This window comes from Pholis gunnellus, assembly GCF_910591455.1.
Source record: "Pholis gunnellus genome assembly, chromosome: 16".
Lineage (NCBI taxonomy): Eukaryota > Metazoa > Chordata > Actinopteri > Perciformes > Pholidae > Pholis > Pholis gunnellus.
In genome coordinates, this window is record NC_136543.1 from 20908474 (window position 1) to 20927844 (window position 19371).

The 19371-nt window shown below is 45.5% G+C and overlaps 1 protein-coding gene across 8 annotated transcripts in view; it reads left to right on the plus strand.

The window, feature by feature from the left end:
• col14a1b (collagen, type XIV, alpha 1b) overlaps positions 1-19371 on the plus strand; it is a 134163-nt gene that overhangs the window by 50974 nt on the left and 63818 nt on the right. For all 8 annotated transcript variants that reach the window (XR_013767449.1, XM_079175961.1, XM_079175962.1 and 5 more), the window contains 9 exons: positions 368-494; positions 2169-2314; positions 5195-5324; positions 9553-9692; positions 9788-9914; positions 10071-10210; positions 12001-12133; positions 12249-12293; positions 12591-12736. Coding sequence is in view for 7 of the 8 variants with exons in the window: in XM_079175961.1 (XP_079032087.1) it covers positions 368-494; positions 2169-2314; positions 5195-5324; positions 9553-9692; positions 9788-9914; positions 10071-10210; positions 12001-12133; positions 12249-12293; positions 12591-12736 (1134 nt within the window). In the remaining variant the exon portion in view is untranslated. The remainder of the gene's footprint in view (positions 1-367; positions 495-2168; positions 2315-5194; positions 5325-9552; positions 9693-9787; positions 9915-10070; positions 10211-12000; positions 12134-12248; positions 12294-12590; positions 12737-19371) is intronic.

A 19371-nucleotide genomic window follows, 5' to 3' on the forward strand; every position in this document is an offset into this window, starting at 1 on the left:
GGTAGACGGAGGTTTGATCAAAGCCGATCTGATCTAGTTCCACTCAATTTAAATCTCTTTGGAGACGAGCTGAACGCCTTCAGCAACATGTGGCGCAGTTTGTTTTTCTTCAAACCGTGAAATCAGAGGGCTTCCTAATAGACAGAGGATTTTGGGATATTTTTTTGACTGTTTCAAAGTGACTAAGAGCACAACATCGGAGCTAATTAACGCTATCAGAGTTTCATTTCCCTCAAGTGACAAACTGTAAACACGACAGACGAGCGTACTTGTTTGTCTGTAGAAACCCGACTCGGTGAGTCTCTTTAGAGTGTGAAGCAGCTCTGCAGCTCTGCAGCATCCAGACTTAGTGTGATCCGTCTTTCAGGTGGTCCAGGGGACGGAGAGCAGCGTGGAGCTGAACTACCTCAACTCTCTGACGGAGTACCAGGTGGCCGTCTTCGCCGTCTACCGCAGCTCGGCCAGCGAGGCCCTGAGAGGAAGCGCCACCACGCGTGAGTTTAGAGGACAATGGGGGACGTGCAGGTCCTTTAAAGAGGGATACACAGAGTTCCTAAGCATGCTGGGAAATGCAGTTATTCCTGACTGACAAACCCTCCAGAAGCAAAGTACTCATTGGGTCTTAGAAGTATTTAGAAAATCCCTTTTTTTAATTTTCCTTTTCTTAGGATTTAATAAATAACGTATCGTACAACCCGTTCTCTCTCCCAACTCGCCGCTCGGTAAATTCCCCTCGGAATCTGATACCGACGCACCGCGGCACCTTTTAGCGTCTGACGTACACGGGACTTTCACCCAGGAGACCGCTGTTCGTGTCACGTTGACGTATTTTAACTTTTCTTACCCGACTTACGCACGTAGAGCTTATTAAAAGTGCTTTTGTTACTTTGAAAGCTTATTTTGAAAGCGACTGTATGCCGCTAACAAAACTCAGCGTTTAGCATTTTGCTACTAACAAGCTAACTTTAGCTCCTCGCCTCAGAATGGACACTCACTCTGCCTGTTGTGTGTTATTCCTGATCAGCTTCAGTTCAAACAGGAGAAAAGGCGCGATGTGAGGTCATGGAGACAAATACGCATCTTTGTCATTTTATGTTATGTATATATGTATATATAGAATAAACACACACACACACACACACACACACACACCAAATGTGTGTTAAATATGCATGAGAGTATTATAACTAAATGTTTTATTAAAATCCAGTTCTAGTTGTTTTCTCCCGTTATATCCTTCATACATATGTCCGCATTAAATCTCACTCTTACGAGGGATTAGATCCTTTATTGAACCACTTCCTGTTGCTCTAAAGGAATGAAATGAAACGTGATATAATCTGAACTCTCAGCTCATCTTCAGCGTCTTTGATAGAAACACCGATCGACCCGGAGTCTCTGAATCTGGGCCATGAAAGCTGCACCGGTGCTGCATTATGCATCCTGATGCTCCACCTTTCAGACAGGACGTCCCGCCGTGAGCTCTAATTCTGGAGCCCGTCACGGGGTCTGAAACACGGAAACCAGGATTCCTCCCGCCGCTCGCTGATGAATGACGGGGAATTCCTCCCCCGCCGGCGGAGGACGAACGCTGAGCTGCAGGTCGACCTTGAGACAAAGTTAATGGCGTTCGGCTGCTGCCGTTAGCTGGACTGTGACACCAAATACTGATGCTGGTTTTTTGGGGTCGTGGTGCTTCATAGAGAACACAGGATGTGAAACAGCAGAAGAAATGTATGGAAGAGTCGACTGAATTAGTTTATTCTAAGGTTCAAATAGCAATTCAAATGTAGAAGAAAATAACATTTAATTGCAGATTTCGTTGTTTATTTTCCTCCCGCCGTGAGACGCTGACCGGCTGAAATATACCGGATTTAATCAAAGTCATCGGTCAAACCTTTCCTGACATTTAGATTTTATTTGAACTTATTGAAGCTGAACGTCTAAAGTAAAGTCTCAGAGAAGCGGTCGGCTTCACTCCTTTTCAAAATGAATATCTTAAAATAACCAAAGATTTCATTTAGATTTCAGATTTAATCCGTTTTTATTTGAATACGGTGAGATATTTGTGTCACAGTCTGTGTGTGTGTGTGTGTGTGTGTGTGTGTGTGTGTGTGTGTGTGTGTGTGTGTGTGTGTGTGTGTGTGTGTGTGTGTGTGTTGCTGCAGTGGCTCTGCCGATGGTGAACGACCTCGAGCTGTTCGACATCTCTCACAGCACCATGAGGGTCCGCTGGAAGATGGCCGCCGGGGCTTCTGGGTACATGATCCTGTACGCTCCGCTGACGGGGGGAGAAGCCGCGGACGAGAAGGAGGTGAGGACTGTGTGTGTGTGTGTGTGTGTGTGTGTGTGTGTGTGTGTGTGTGTGTGTGTGTGTGTGTGTGTGTGTGTGTGTGTGTGTGTGTGTGTGTGTGTGTGTGTGTGTGTGTGTGTGTGTGTGTGTTACAGCGACAGGATTTTAGGAGTAAATAGTGGGAACAGCTTTACAGCATGTCGGAGCCTCGTTAAACAGTGATTCTCTGATGAGTTTTTCTGTTTTAACGAGTAGCATAACGCGCTGGTTTGTCATTCTAGTCGTGGGTTATTTAGTGACGTTTTAAAGAACATCACACTTTGTCTTCGGCCCGATGGACGAGCGTCACAGGAAGTCTGTCGGCCAGCTGAAGTCGCTCTGAAATGATCTCGTTAGAGTCGGCGACTGTCGGAGCGACTTGATGAGACGCCGTGGTCATTGTAACTTAGTGGCTTCAAAGTACACGTGTGCTTTGATGTGGTGTTCCTGTTATTCTCCTCTGAACCCTTTATAATGATCGGTGAGGAAGGTGAGAGGGTGAGAGGACGGAAGGAAAGACGACAAAACTGGTCAAATTGGTGAGAAATTCGCCTGGTGTTCCCAATGAATTACAGCCACAGCCTCATCTTCTCCAGGCAGCGAAGTAAACAACGCTTTTCAAAACTGTTAAATGACCAATCAGAGGGCGAAACATGAAGAAAAGCTTTCAGCGAGTGTGTGAGATCAAAGCAAAGAAAACTGAATCCGAGAAAACACTGAAACCAAACTGGAAATCAAAGATGAAAACATGCAGATCCTGGACCGATGAATCAGCAGCGAAGAAGGCGAGGAAGAGGAGGGGAAGGTGTGAAGGGCACAGCCGGCCGTCTGTTTCCCTTTCCCATCAGAGCTCGTTACGACGGTCGACACTTCCCCCTCCGGGCACAAAACAATAAAAACGATTCTAATCAGGATGGATGCCGTCCAGCGGCGAGGAGGAGCCCGGCTCTGAGGCGCCGCTGTCGGAGTCCGGGCACGGCCGAGAGCTCCGGCCTCGAAAGTGGCTTTCAGCTCGCGTGGCCGTGTGGGCACGTCGTCCGGGCCGGAAGCCAGAGGAAGTGGGCTTCAATACAGACTGAAAGATGTGAACAGCGACAGGGTTCTGATCTGGTTTGAAGACTAAACGGACTGTTTTCCTGCCAACAAAAGAAGCAAAAAGGTGACGAGGATTCAGTGTGTGAGGGCGACGTTTAGAGTCAAACAGACCATGAAGCAGGGGATGCTTTAGGGCGGGGCCTAACGGTGATTGACAGGTCTCTACCAGAGAATCAACCTAAAAGAACTCTTGTTGTGTGTTCGTATGTGAACATGACAGAAGGACCGACGGCATCACGCTGCTTTATTTATACGTGAAAGACGATCTGTTTGATTTACAAACATCCACAGCACGAGGAAGTGGAACCAAATTAGATGTAAATAAACTGCGACGAGAGGAGAACCTGCTGATGGATGACAGAGTAACTCTGGAACACGAGTTTCTTTATTTAGGCGACATATTTTCAGTCAGTTCACAGATCTCTCTCTAAAAGTCTGCATCAGTTGTGAAGCTTTGGCAGTACATCATATTTCTCTCGGGCTTCCAAAAGGATAACGGTTTATTCATGGAATGAGCAGACAAGAAGAGCAGATGGACAAACATTTGTCGGTGCCTCCGTGCTGCCAGGTTCGTGTGTGTGTGTGTGTGTGTGTGTGTGTGTGTGTGTGTGTGTGTTTGGCAGAAAGTGAAAGATGGTAAAGTTCTGGGTTTGTGCTCATAGTGTGTTAGCAGCTGTTTGATAGTGGAGTTAATCATCCTGCTGAAAACCCACAAGCAACCTCTGATCTGGAATCAGCCCGTGATCAGTTAGAACCACAGACTGTAGATAAGACGCGGACGTAGTCGTGGTGGCGTCGCGCATCGGTTTGTGGACCGATGTGCTGAAGCCTCGAGTCCGGCGTTTTCGCCATCGCCATCTTGGATTACGGCTGTTTTTTTTTTGCAGCCAATGAACAGGAAGTGACCATATTCAGACTGAGGAGGAGTGACGTAGAGACGGCGTACACGTCTCTGGTAGAGACCTGTCAATCACTGTGTAGCCCCGCCCCTAAAGCATCCCCTGCTTTATGGTCTGTGTGACTCTAAATGGACCATCATGTACTAAATGAACATCATGCTGTATTGAAGAAGACTTGAAACTAGAGATTGAGACCATAAACTCATGTTTACAATGTTTACTGAGGTAATAAATCAAGAGAGAAGTAGAGTCATTTTCTCATAGACTTCTATACAACCAGAGGAGTCGCCCCCTGGTGGACACTAGAGAGAATGCAGCTTTAACACGTGAAGCATCGGCTTCACTTGTGAGAACCGGAGTGCTGGTTAGAAATGAGTTTTACATCTAAATCACAAAAATGTACAGAGAAACACAAAGAGAGACCTTTGTCCCTTAAGTAGAGAAGCTAAACGAGACCTTTTACCTTTACTTTTTAAAAACAGAGTTAAACTGTTTTACAGTAAAAACAACGATGAAGGGAGTTTCACCGTCTACTACGTTCTGTTTCTACCTCTAGCTATATGGCACATAGTTTTAAAGGGTCCCACCTGCTGAAGCTTAGAGGGAAAAAATCCACAGCCACTTAAAAAAACACCGATCTTATGTAATCACAGCTTGATTCCACGCTTGTCTGGACAGGACTGTGGAGTGATGGAGGGATGACAGGAGGGTAGATATGCAGAGAAGTATACGACGATGTGACAGATGGATGAGAGATGAGATAAAGGCATCAGCTGGAAACACGACATCCTCTCGCTGCCGAAGGCGCTTACCTTCATGTGTGTGTGTGTGTGTGTGTGTGTGTGTGTGTGTGTGTGTGTGTGTGCAGGTGAAGGTGGAGGACTCGGTGAACGAGGTGGAGCTGGAAGTATTGACTCCGGCCACAGAGTACACGGTGACGGTTTACGCCTTGTACGGAGAGGAGGCCAGCGACCCCATGACCAGCCAGCAGACCACATGTGAGTCTCACACACACACACACACACACACACACACACACACACACACACATTCCTAGAATACATCGATCGGTTTAATACTGCAGCAGAATGTCAGACCCTGCTGCGGTAAAATGAGAGCTTTTCTAGATGGACCCTGGTGCTAAGAGACACTACCGCTTTAGTCCACAGGGGGCGCCAGAATCAACACAACATGAAAGTTCCTCTTAGTAGCTTTAACGAAGTGCAAAGTAACCACATAACGCTGTTTTAAACTGTAGCCGACGTCTGGTCGAACTGGATTACCTGCAGGTTAAAGATGTGTTAAGATCCACTCAAGTTAAAACATGATACAAGATGCATAAATTATAGAATTACGTTTTTTTGTTTTCTTGATTAAAAGGGAGCCGGAGCAGAAAACCAGACTGGTCGCTCTGCCATGTGAACCAATTTTGTGATAAACTTTTTAGATTGAACATGACGCTGGTAACTCCTTAGAGTTCCTAAATAATCAGCTCCGTGCCAAAACATGAACTTGAGTAGCAGCAAAGTTCCCCTGGAGGATGCAGGCTCTGATCTATGAACATCAAGTGGAAATACTTCTCTATTATATTGTTATTAAACCGCCTGTTTGCTTATAATAGTCTAAATAAACAATGTTTAATTTGGGAAGTTTGGATTTATCGTCCTTTTTATTGTTTCCTCACAAAGTTTATACAGTTAAAAGACAAAAATGATGCTTGAAAAAAATACTTAAAAATCCTTTAATTTCATTTCCTAATGTCTGAAAGCTGTTGGATGTATAAAACCGGTCCTCATTAAAGAAAGATGTACATATATACATATACATCTGAACTTATATACATTCCACACACACACTTAAGCTAAACCTAATTCTGCCCTTAATCCTAAATCCAAGTCTCATTGGTCCTCTGGAGGAGTCGGGACTGGAAATGAAAACGTCTAAAAGTCAAATTGGTCCTCACAAAGATAGAAATACAAACTCACACACGGCCTCACTCATACAGTAAATATGTAAATCCCCGTGACGCCGTCAACGAGCTTCACTAACTGTTGAAGAAATCCAATTTCATTAAATTCCTGACGGACTCTTCGACCCTCTGACTCGACACTCTGCACATATTTCATTTACCCCACGACTCACATCCGTCTGACGGGGAAGCACAGAACTCCTCACGGGGACGTTTAGTTTAGTCTAAACGTCTGAAGCGTCTTTGAACTCAACGAACAAGTCGTGGGAGAGGAAGCAACAACACCACAGCAGCTGCATTCCTCTCTCTGCTGCTTGAAGTTGTCAAAAATCAGCCGCTGCGATTACGTTTTTTGTTTTTTTGTTCGAGCGTGTTCCAGTCACGTCCCGGCACGTTGTTTTTTAATTTCTGCCCCGACACAGAACTGGCAACCGGCCTCCAGCTTCCCCCTCGACGTGCTCTTATTTTGCACCTTCGCTTTCACTATTTTAAGAGTTTGAAGTCGTCCCGTTTCCCCGCCGTGCCCACTAATCATGGTTTTGTGAAGTTCCCCTTTAAGGTCTGCGGCCCGCGGCTTCACGTCGGGGCTCGTTTGTGTCTTTATGATGCGGGTCGGACCAGGACGCCGGCGGCCGTTAGAGGGAGACGGCGGTTGTTCGTGCAAATTACTTTTAATTCCCTCCATCTATGCAAGCAGAGCTTTTTGTTCTTTGCATACATTCAGTGCTCCGTTATGTTTAGCATGCGTTCAATCATTCATTAAGTGCCAGACGGGATCCACATGAGCGGCTCCTCACAGTCCAATCTGTGTCTGCAGTGATGACGCCTGCAGTGAAGATGTTTTGATGTTTTTAGTTTATATTCATGGTTTTATCAGCCGGTGGTCACAGTGTATTTATCTTGTTGCTTGTTTTCCAGATGCGTCTGGACGTGCGGGAGGCGAGTTTAATGTTCTTTCATCACTTTGTGATTCATTCAGACTCCGACTCTCCTCGTCCCTCATTTCATCCGGTTTATTTATCCGTTCGTTCTGTCAGTGTCGGACAAAAATGAGTTTAATGATGGCCGCGGTGAAAAGAGGCCACCGCAGCTGCAGAGAGAGAAGAACATTTATATAAACATATATATATATATAGATATATATATATATATATATATATATATATATATATATATATATATATATATATAGATCTATATAAAGAAAAGCAGCATGATGGAGATTTAAGTTAAAGGCTTCATATTTGCTGTGATGACGACGAGCTGTTTTTACTTTGTGGTTTTAGAGTTCAAAGATCACAAGATCAGACAATATGCAAATATATAAAGATTGTGTTAATTCATTGGTTCCGTGATGAAATCATTTTCAGGCCATTGTTCAGTCTCTGTGTTTTGTTTGGAGGTGTTTGTTATTTCCTCATGAACTCCAGACATTGTGTAACAAACAACCAGAGACTGTGAATAAGAAGTGGAAGTCGTCACTGTGTGACGTCACCCGCTGGTTTGTGAACTGCTGTTTTGAAGCCTTTGGTATTTTGTCCGTCGCCATCTTGGTTTTCTGCAACCAGAAGTGACACGAGAAGGAGGAGGAGCCAAGTGCAACCAACATATTGCCTTTTACTTTCGTGAAGAGAAAACACACTGTGAGAGGGTTAAAGCATCCCCTGCTTTATGGTCTGTGTGACTCTAAATGGACCATCATTTACTAAATGAACATCATGCTGTATTGAAGAAGACTTGAAACTAGAGATTGAGACCATAAACTCATGTTTACAATGTTTACTGAGGTCTTAAATCAAGAGAGAAGTAGAGTCATTTTCTCATAGACTTCTATACAACCAGAGGAGTCGCCCCCTGGTGGACACTAGAGAGAATGCAGCTTTAACACTTTTCGGACCCGGAGGTTTCTGCCTGTTCAGGAACCTTTTCACATTTCACAGACGTTGTACGAGCGAGCTGTCGGGGTCACGTTTGTTGTCCGGTCTCTTCCGGGTAACGTAGGTTCAGGGTTGTCGTGCATCATGTAGTCACATCAACCGAAGAACTGTGTGGATCTTTCAACCTCACAGACGCCATTTTTCTGGCTCTTTGGCACAAAAGAATTGTATTAACGTTGGAATAGTTTGCGAAACATTCAGAACTGATGTGCAGAGTCACCTGGTATCCAGAGGAACGGGCCGTTTAATACAGCGGGTATTTCTATAGGGACACATACATTTGGAAACTTTGGAGACTTGCCTATCTCTAAACTTTTTAATTTCCCTTCCTCCTCATTCCCATGCTGACCCTGGCATGACCTACAGTTACAGCAGTGGCAGTCTCTTCCTCCCTTCCTCCCTTTCCCTCTGCAGCTTTGTCTTTATTCTGACCCTCCGTATAATTGAGGTGAGGCAATGCCGGGGACAATCAGGATTTAAAAAAGAAAAGGAAAGAAAGAAAACAGACCGGTAATTCTAAAGTTTCCTGAGAGTAAAATCTGATTCCCTGACTGAATTAAAAAGGTTGTTTCAGACCTTTGCAGTATCTCCATGGGAGAGAGAGAGGAAGTAGAGCCGGAGCCTGAGGGAGGGTGAGTGATGTAGTGAGGGTCTGCTCACTTTATGATTAAAATAGAGGAGTCCAATAACCCGGGCCAAACCCCCGTGAGCGCGTGTGTGTGTGTGTGTGTGTGTGTGTGTGTGTGTGTGTGTGTGTGTGTGAAACCACTTAATAAATCCAAACGCCACTAACCCTTCATAACAGCAGCTCTGTGGCAGACTTGTTTCTAATATGATGCACGATAACAAATACCTGGAATATTTAATTTAATATATCAGAGACTGAGGTACTAGTTCAATGGAATGATGATGCCTGAGGTCATGAAGTTTGTTGTGCTTAATCAAAACTCAACAAAAGTTTGTTTTATTTGTTTTATCCGAAAAGTGTGTTAAAGCTGCCTTCTCTCTAGTGTCCACCAGGGGGCGACTCCTCTGGTTGTATAGAAGTCTATGAGAAAATGACTCTACTTCTCTCTTGATTTATTACCTCAGTAAACATTGTAAACATGAGTTTATGGTCTCAATCTCTAGTTTCAAGTCTTCTTCAATACAGCATGATGTTCATTTAGTAAATGATGGTCCATTTAGAGTCACACAGACCATAAAGCAGGGGATGCTTTAGGGGCGGGGCTACACGGTGATTGATTCAGTCACTGACGGTGACGGTGAGCACAGACTGGAGATGGAGGTTTACTAACGTTTACTCTCCTCCCACCTCAGTGCCGCTGACTCCGGCGAGGAACCTGCGCTTCTCAGACGTGGACCACAGCTCCTCCCGGCTCACGTGGGACTCGGCCTCCAGGAAGGCCAACGGCTACCGCATCATGTACGTCAAGACCGACGGAGTCCTGACCAACGAGGTGAGAGGGGTCTCAGCGCTGACGTCATTTCTCAGGGAACAAACCGTCAAAACCCTACGGAGGAAAACTCTTATTGGTCCCGTGTGTGTCTGCAGGTGGATGTCGGCCGCGTGACGACCTGGCTGCTCAGAAACCTGACCTCCCTGACGGAGTACACGGTCGGCGTCTTTGCCGTCTACGATGAGGGACAAGCCGAGGCCGCGACCGAGAGCTTCACCACCGGTAGGAACCGATATCAATAACTCAAGTGGAACCGATGTAACATTTCAGGCCCAACAGAGTTCCTTGAGTAGCAATCATGTGTCCCAGGTGACAACTTCAGCTGTCCAGTGTGTTGTTAACATGACTATGAGTGTGTTTGTGTGTTTGTGTGTGTAGGGACCGTCCCAGACCCGTCGGATCTGAGGAGCAGTGACATCTCCACGGACAGCTTCAGGGTGTCATGGCAACACCCGGCCTCCGATGTGGTGCTGTACCGACTCTCCTGGACGTCCACAGACGGAGGAGACAGTGAGGAGGTGTGTGTGTGTGTGTGTGTGTGTGTGTGTGTGTGTGTGTGTGTGTGTGTGTGTGTGTGTGTGTGTGTGTGTGTGTGTGTGTGTGTGTGTGTGTGTGTGTGTGTGTGTTACCGTTTCACGTCTAGATTTCATCACAAAGTTGGGGAAAGCTCAGGAAAAGTCCCTCGAACCGGTTTCCCTGCAGGAATCTTTGAAATTTCTGGAGATAATATGTTGTTTGAAGATCTGCTTCTGAGGTTTGTTGAGATGAGGTACACACAGCGGAGCGTGTTCTCCAGCGGAGCGTGTTCTCCAGCGGAACGTGTTCTCCAGCAGCGGGTTATTCCCTGACTGCTAACAGTAGAGGTCGACTCCGTCTGCGTCGTTCTGCAGGTTCCTCTGAAGGAAGAGCTCAGTTAGCGGTGACGCTAGTTTACAGCGCTGCTGATGCACAGAAGCAAAGCTAAAAAAGAAAAATGAATTTCAGCTCAAGAATATATATTTAGAATATTTCCACCTCTCTTTATTCTCGCCCGTGGCAACGCAGCGCGAGCCTCCGCAGACGGCGCGCAAGCTTTTGTACAAAAGGTTCTGTGAGAAAGCGAGAAGACGACAAGTGTAGCCGGAGAAGAAGGACGTAAACCCAAACCTCCGACGCGCCGAGGAGGGATTGTAATTATCTGTGAACTCATATCTCATATTCATGGACTACTTCACTGCCTTTGTACAAAGCCTGTAAAGAAAGAAGTCGAGTATAAAGAAACGAAGGTTGAATATCCACAAAGGTCGTGATTACGTCATCCTTTGACTCGCTACAGCGACCGTGAACGACGCTTGATGAAGACGTGAAGCCGATGAATCTGTGAACTCTTCAAAGCCGCCAGCGTCCACTGACAAAAGCTGTGATTTTATTTCTCAGCGTCCCTCTGACCGCCACTCAGGCCTCTGTAGGTGATGCACCCGAGTCTCCGTGCAGGAACCTCCGTCAGCTCACATGTGGGAAGTTCTTAGAAGATATAAAAACCTCAAAAACAACAAACTCTAAAGAATAAAGTCTTGTATCTTTCCGTTTATTCATTTCCTGTCCAGGTAGCTCAGATAAATAAACTCCTCCCGGCTGCTTCTAGAGTCTCTTTCTTTGACCTAAAAAGATGTTTGAAGTTGCAGTTGTTCTGGTAAATTGGGAGCTTTTCCTGCAGCATCACTTTTCTCACTCAGAGACGCTCGAACTCCTTCAGCAGAGAACTGTCAGACTCAACGCGCTCCATATCATTTGATTTTCTTCTTCTTTCTCTTTTCTTTTCATCTCTCACGAGGGATTCTTGATTTTCATCGTTGTTGCTTCTACTTTCTTTTAATCGCACGTCTGAACCCGATGCGGTCAATGTCCTCACAACTATAGCAAAACAAACATTTGATCTAAAATCTGATTTAAGTTAGATGTGAAGTCTTCTCTCTCGTCTCACTAATGAGGATTATCTCAGAGATGATAATCCCCAAAACAGCCGTGTGTCTCCGGTCTCTGCTTCTGTCTGCTGGTCTTGTTTTAGTCTTTCTACCGTCATCGGTTCACCTTCAGTGGACGATGAGCAGAGCTGCTGTATTTAGTGTTTGATGTCGGCAGCGTTCCCTCTCAGTGTTCCATCCTGATTGCTTTATTGGTGACGTTCAGCACAAGTCATCAAACATTTAAACCCAGAGGAGAAGAAGAAGGTCGTGTTTGACTGTGTCTGGAATATAACGAGATGAATGAACGGTTATTCATTTCACGTAGAAGTGTTTGAGTGCCTCTGGTTCTGGTTCTGGTTCAGGTTCTGGTGAACGGAAACATCAACAGCTACCTGATAAGAGGCCTGAGCCCCCTCACGGACTACGAGGTCCTCCTCACCGCCATCTACGCCAACGAGGCGGAGAGCGACGAGGTCGTCCTCGTGGAGTCCACCGGTACGTTACATGTTCCTAAACAGAAGTGCACACATCAGCTGTTTCCTGTTCTTCTGTCTGGAAACCAGCCGGTAAACTTCTACCGATTGTTTTTATCATGTTTTTTCATTTTCAGTGGAAAGAACGACCACCGTCGCTACAACGACCACCACCACAGCCAGTAAATATCTCACTCCTCACTCACTGTTCATAAGATCTGTATCAAATGGAAATGAGTTTTTGACTCATCAATTATGCATCTTGGAGCATCTTTCTCTCTGTATAAGTTTGTACCAGCGCAGAGATTATCAAGGTGACGTTATCTAATAATGTAGAACATAAAGTTCCAAGAATCAGTTTAAGATGAAACGAGTGTCTGACAGCAAACATGTGACTACAGGTTCCACATGTTGACGGCCGCATACGATCGGCTCTCCTGATGTAAACGCTTTGTGTTTGGCTGCTTCTGATCCTCCAGCTCCTCGTTTCGGGTTCAGGAACATGAGGATCGACGAGGAAACCACCTTCAGTCTGCGGGTGGCCTGGCAGCCCACGGACACCAGGAACGTCCGACACTATCGACTGAGCTACGTCAGCGCGAAGGGAGACCGAGCGGAGGAGCAGGTAGGACGTCAGGGTGGATGTTATTATGTGTACTGGTCCATTAACAGAGTTATACACGTAGTACTCCTGTTATCTCTTTGTTGCTGCAGTTTATAGAGCATGTATTCTCTAAAATACTACTAAAATAGACTATTGTTTGAAACACTGAACTTCGGAGTCGGTTGTAATTCCTGAGGTAGGAATAAGGATTTAAGTTAAAGTCGGTGGTTGTAATAACTGTGTAATAACTGCAGCCAATTAAAAGTTTGGAGTCTAAGCCCGTCGCTGTGTGCAAGTTGGAGGGCGAACGATTTGTCGAGATGTAAAAGGTGTTTGGGGAGTCGTGGAAGGAACTCAAAGAGGAAGATGTTGATTTAAACAAAAGCCAACCCTTGGATGTGTCAATCTTCAACGCAGACAAGAGAGATTAATGATGAAGACGATGGCAGGCCTTCAGATTAAAAGTCCCTCTGTGGAGAGGAAGAGGGAGGGACACAAAGACTGTTGTTGTCGGAGCTGATGGCAGTCCTTCAGAGCGGAGTCGAGAGGAAGAGGAGGATGATGACGAGGAAAACGGTGGCACGTCTTCAAAGAGTTTCTGTTTCACCAGAGAGAGAGAGAGAGAGAGAGAGAGAGAGAGAGAGAGAGAGAGAGAGAGAGAGAGAGAGAGAGAGAGAGAGAGAGAGAGAGAGAGAGAGAGAGAGAGAGAGAGAGAGAGAGAGAGAATGGCAGGTCTTCACTCTAATGAGCCACAGCAGACAGAAACACAGAGAGAAGTGAAGACGTTTCTAGGAAACAAACATCAGTTTTCAGTAGTTGTGTGTGTGTGTGTGTGTGTGTGTGTGTGTGTGTGTGTGTGTGTTCTCTCCTGTGTGGGCGAACGTTAAGATGCAAAATAGATGAAGATACGACTTCGGCCTGAAGTGACAGAATGAAAGCAAAGATGTCCGTGAGATGCGATCACAAACTAAATATCTTCTTTAATATCAGTTTCCAAAGTTGTGGAGATTTAAAAAGAAGAAAGAAAAGAATGAAACCTTTTCTTTAAGTGTGTTTTCGTGGCTGGTTTTGTATGTTTGTGTGTTTAAGTGGTTGGTTAAGCTTATGAAACACCTCAGACACATTACTGATGTCTTTAAGTGGAACTAAGCCTCTGAGTCGTTCACTTTGAGCTCATCTTGTGATGATGTTTAATATTTCTAAGATATTTCTAAGAACGAGCGGCTCCTCTGCTGAGTTCCAGTTAAGAGAAGCTGTTGTCTTCTTTAGAGGGCGACAGCAGGTCAGCAGGACATTCCTCATGAATACATCGTCTACATGTAGTTTTAAGTGTATATGGTTTAGGAAATGATGATGGAAGTACATGATGACCGTTTTCCATGCCCAACTGACCCTTCGCTAAGCCCCGCCCCCCCAGATTTATGCAAGAATTGCAATTTTCTGTGATTGGGTTGCGAGCGCTTCTTGTTGGAAACTGCTCAGAAACCCTTTTTATTACCAACGCAGCGAGAGTGATTATTATCAGGTGTACATGCTCGTAAGGGGAGATTGGAGGTTCCTCATATCTTGAGCCGGGAGGTCAAGGGACCTCTTCAAACATCTCAAAGCCAGTATTTCCCTCGACAACATGTAGCCTAACTCTGGAGCGTTGTTCAGCCTCCTTTCCAGGACAAAGTCTCACGACGTGTCCGGTGTGACTTTAATAGTAATCAATAGCTCAGCAAACGTATGATTTTAAAGATGCGTCCTTGTTCCTTGCTACATAGTAGGATGTGCACCGTATTGTCCGGTTAACAAGTGTCAAATATCTCTCAGAGAACCATCCCTCATGTTGTAGAACACGTGCGTTGACAGGTGTGTGTTTGTGTGTTTGTGTGTTTGTGCGTTTGTGCGTTTGTGCGTTTGTGCCGTCAGCACGCCGGTTAGCCGCCGTGTGTCTGCGGTGCGACGCCGCCGGCCGCCCGGTCCCACATCAGCCTCTTCATCCTGACAATAGAGGAGAGCCGCCAGCTGCTCGCACCAGCGGCTTGTTAAATGAGATCTCTTATCAAAGTGTGAACAGCTGTGGGCTCTGTTTGCCAATCCGGTCAGGTCATGAATCACCAAGTGCTGCACTCAATAGCTCCCATTTAGATGTCTATCAGCTGGTGGGGAAATAAATAAATAAGCTGGCGGAGAACTTCCTCTCAGGGTTTGTTCAAAGCAACGTCCACTCCGCGGTCTGATGGAGCAAAAGAATAAAACACGTAAAAAAGACTCATTTACATGCGATTGATTCCTGGATGGCGGTTCTCTCGCTTCATCCTCGCTGATGGAATTCGGTCTCAAACTGTTAATAACTTGGGACAAAAACCTGCGGATGGGAAAAAGCCGGCTCCGCAGTTGTAACCAAATTATATATCGAATTTAATTAAATTACAGATTTTTATGCAGCAATCTCATGCAAAGTGCTTTTCAGGCTTGATTAAAACCAGTTCATCATCATAAAGCAGACGGAAAAAAGGTGTTTAACATATTCAAGCGATTCTACAAACACAGACTGCTGGAGTCTGGCTTCTCTTGGCTTATTAGTGACCTTTGACCCCTCTACAGACGGAAAACACACATTCATGTGCACACCTGATGAGTGATGAAGACCTGGACAGGAAGAGTCAGTGAACTACAGTCCTTCTGCATGAACTGGATGTGCAGATACATGTTGGTGATTCAACCAGCCAATCACATGTGGCTCCACTTCCTCTGTCACATGCCGGCTCATTGGAGAACCACCTTTGCAAAGTTGCGCCATATGTTTTTTTTTTTTTTGCAAGCCAATCAGAGCAGACTGGGCTTTTTCTGGAGAAGGCGCTAAAACGTAGCATTTCAGACGGAGGCTGAATGCAGGTATGTTCAGACGCAAAGTACGAGAAAAATAATGTGTTTAACATGAAAACATGTAAACATGTTCGAGTAGAAACACAAGTATCAACCTGAAAATGAGCACATGTCTCCTTTCAGAGTGGGGAGAACATATTCAGTGTCTTCTAAGAAAGAAATGTGGAAAAATGACCATTTCCAATACAGAGTATAGCCGTGGTGTCATGGTATTGTGGTATTATGGTGTTATGGTGTTATGGTATTGTGGTATTATGGTGTTATGGTGTTATGGTATTGTGGTATTATGGTATCATGGTGTTATGGTATTGTGGTATTATGGTGTTATGGTGTTATGGTGTTATGGTGTTATGGTATTATGGTATCATGGTATCATGGTGTTATGGTATTGTGGTATTATGGTATCATGGTGTTATGGTGTTATGGTGTTATGGTGTTATGGTATTATGGTATCATGGTATCATGGTGTTATGGTATTGTGGTATTATGGTATCATGGTGTTATGGTATTGTGGTATTATGGTATCATGGTGTTATGGTATTGTGGTATTATGGTGTTATGGTGTTATGGAATCCCTCAGTTTTTAGAGTTCTCGTCTCTTCACTGCTTTTATCTGAAGTTCTAGACCAGCTGCTCCACGTCGTCAGATTAGAAACTCAAATCACATTTAATTGAAAAAGACTTCGCGCTGACGTCTCCCGATGACGCAGCTTTCACATACGTTGGTGTACATGTTGTGATCAGAGGAAATAATCTGAATTATGCATCTCGGATCATGAAACACAGACGTCGTCCGGTAGGAGGGAGAGAAGAGCTGCACGAGGATCTTTCATCTGAAGTCTTCTTAATGCTAATCAGTATTTATATGATCCGGGATTCTAATGACTGCATGTAAAGTTAAATTAGTGTCCCGTCATGAGAAACCTGCAGAAAATGATCGACGTCTCTGCAGCTTCATGCTGATTTTTCTCCTCTTTCCTGTCTGGTTGTCAGTGTTTCAGCAGCAGCAGACGGTTGACTGATCAGCCCGCGGAGCATTTAGCAGCTACAGAGACAAACAGGAGGAGGAGACCCAAAACAGAGCCAACAGAGACAAAACCCGGACGTGTTAATCAGCTAATTGAATGTCAAACGTCCTCCAGATCAGCTGTATCAGGTGATCGTAGTCACGACTGTGTCTGGCGCCTTGTTTTGGGGTTCCTCCGCCCCCTACTGGTCAAAGCACAGCACTTCCTGCACTGAGCTCCGTCACTGAGTTCAGATTCCCTCAGCGCTCGTCCCTCTACGGTGTCTACGCGCCTATAAGCAGAGCAGTTAATGTCTGTGGCCTTTCAGGCGGCTCTGTCACTGCAGTCGTCGCTGTGGGGCGACTCGTCTCTGCAGCCATCTGTCCTCTCACAGCTGTGATGGACTCGGTGAAGCGCGGTTATTTCTCCGCGCCGCTTCATTCAGTGTCCAATAAACCGAAGCCGCGGGGCATCGAGTGCAATTCCGCTGCGTGTAAACAGAGTTCCGGCTGTTATTGCTCGGCAACAACATGTTGTTTGGCGGGTAAAAAAAACGCTGTCGAGGGAAAGATTAAAAAGTTTGAGCTTTTTCCTTCTGACACAGATTATCTGTTGTTTTTACAACCATGGAAAGGAATCCAACTCCTGTCTTAAAGGGGTTTTTGCCGTCCTTCATACCAACCACACTGCTGTTTGATGACCTTTGACCCCTCTCCGCTGGGTTCTGTGAGCAGTTTGGGTGCGTTTCCTGCCTTGTTACCCCGTGAAAAGACTCCGCCGGTTCGTTTTGTGTGTGAGAGAGTCCTGCAGATCACCTGAAGAAGAGCTGTGAGAATGTCAGAGAGGACTGACGTCTCAGCCTCATACCCGCCGAGAAAAGAGCTTTAAATTGTCGGTGTGGAAGCATGATGGATATCTGCTCAATGTAGAAGATGGACGTAGAATTTGGACCGCGTGCTGTCGTGTGAGACCGTAAATAGGAAACGGACGAGTCGGCCATCGGTTTGTGAAGCTTTGAGTTTGTTCCAGTTCCAGGAAAGGTTAACGTGTAGTTTCCCTTTGTTGGGTTTGGCTTTTGTTTGTCCTCAGTAGTGTGCAGTTTAATTTTTTACTAGTAACTAAGTAGTCAACTTGTGATTCTCCCCTCGTCTGTGTCGTGTGCTCGCGGTTTACCTTCGAGCGCTGCAGCTCCAGCAAAGCCCTCAGACGGATCCAGCTTAATATTCTGGGCCTCCGTCAAAAACCAGATTGAGTTTCTGAATCCTATAAATACTGTATGAAGCTGTGTTTGCATTCGCAGCTTAAGGTGGTTTCTGCCGGCCGCGTGTGGCTCGGTGACAGTTTTAGAGACTTGCTGCCTTTTTCATCATACGGGGCGGAAATTGATTTGTTGAGGTCTCTGCAGTGTTTGTCTGACTGACTCGTCAGAGGACGTGGACGGAGTAGAGAGGCTTTGTGGACGGAGGCCGGGGCGAGACTGAACATGCTGAACAGACAGACAGACAGACAGACAGACAGACAGACAGACAGACAGACAGACAGACAGACAGACAGACAGACAGACAGACAGACAGACAGACAGTCTGTGGTGAAGAGGAGCAGAGCAATGAAGAGACTTCAACACTAGAGACTCGTCCAGCAGGAACAGCTGGAAACGTTCCAAAAACCTCTGAACGTCCATGTTTACAGATAAACACAGATAAACGCCTCACCGTGATATTACAGTATTATACTGTTTGTTTACAGTAGCATTGTTGTCATGGTGATATCTCAGGTGATGTGATGCATGAATGTGAATTAACCCCTTCATTGGTTATTTCATCTCGAGCAGAGTTTGTCGTGTGGTTGTTTTTACGTGACTGTGAAGTGAAGCGTGTGTTAGTGTGTAAATAACTATCGATGATATAACAGAGTAAAAGGATAAGATTCAGAGTATTTGATGCTGATTTACAGACGTGATTCTTCAGATCTCGTGTGTACCAGCAGACCAAACAGCAACGTAAACCATCAGCCGACACGGCTCAGTGACGATTGGCGATAATCAGGAGCGTCTCTAAACATTATATTTGCTCCATTTCTTTACATACAATCCAAACCACCAAGTTTTCTTGAGCCGTCGCACCGCGAACACCACGATATGGGCTGCAACTAATAATTATTTCACTTTACATACAAGAAACCAAGCGGACGTCTTCAAACGGCTCGTTTTGTTCGACCGACAGTCGGAAGATATTCAGCTTCAGTGATGCAAACCAGAGGAAATAAGACAAATCCTCAGTTCATGAGCTGGAAACAGCAGTTTGATCAATTCAGTCTGTCAGTGGAGCGATGGAGCTCTGCACCACGTCTAACTCTGTGCTGTGTGACGTGAGGGAGAGAACAGAAAGAAACACTGTCACAGAGCTGCATTGTGGGTCTGATTCTTTAAAGAGAAATGAGCCTATAAATCAATAAGTAATTATCGTTGATAAAAACAACATCAGATGACGAGAGAGAAACTAAAGTAGAAGAAGAAGAGAGACGAGGAGGCCGCGGGGTGAAGCAGCAGATGAGCTTCAGCTGGACGGACGAGTCGTTCAGAGATCAGCTCACCGTGAACCTCAGAGCAGCAGCAGCTCGGCCTCGCCTCCATTAAAGAGGCTAATACACAGTGTTTTACTCCTCATGAAACCTCAATTTGCTTATTTTCTCCTCACAACATCCCTCATCAGTCTTTCATTAGCTGCTCTCTCCATGTTGAGTCTCCATCCTCCTTCAGGAATCAGCATCAACCTC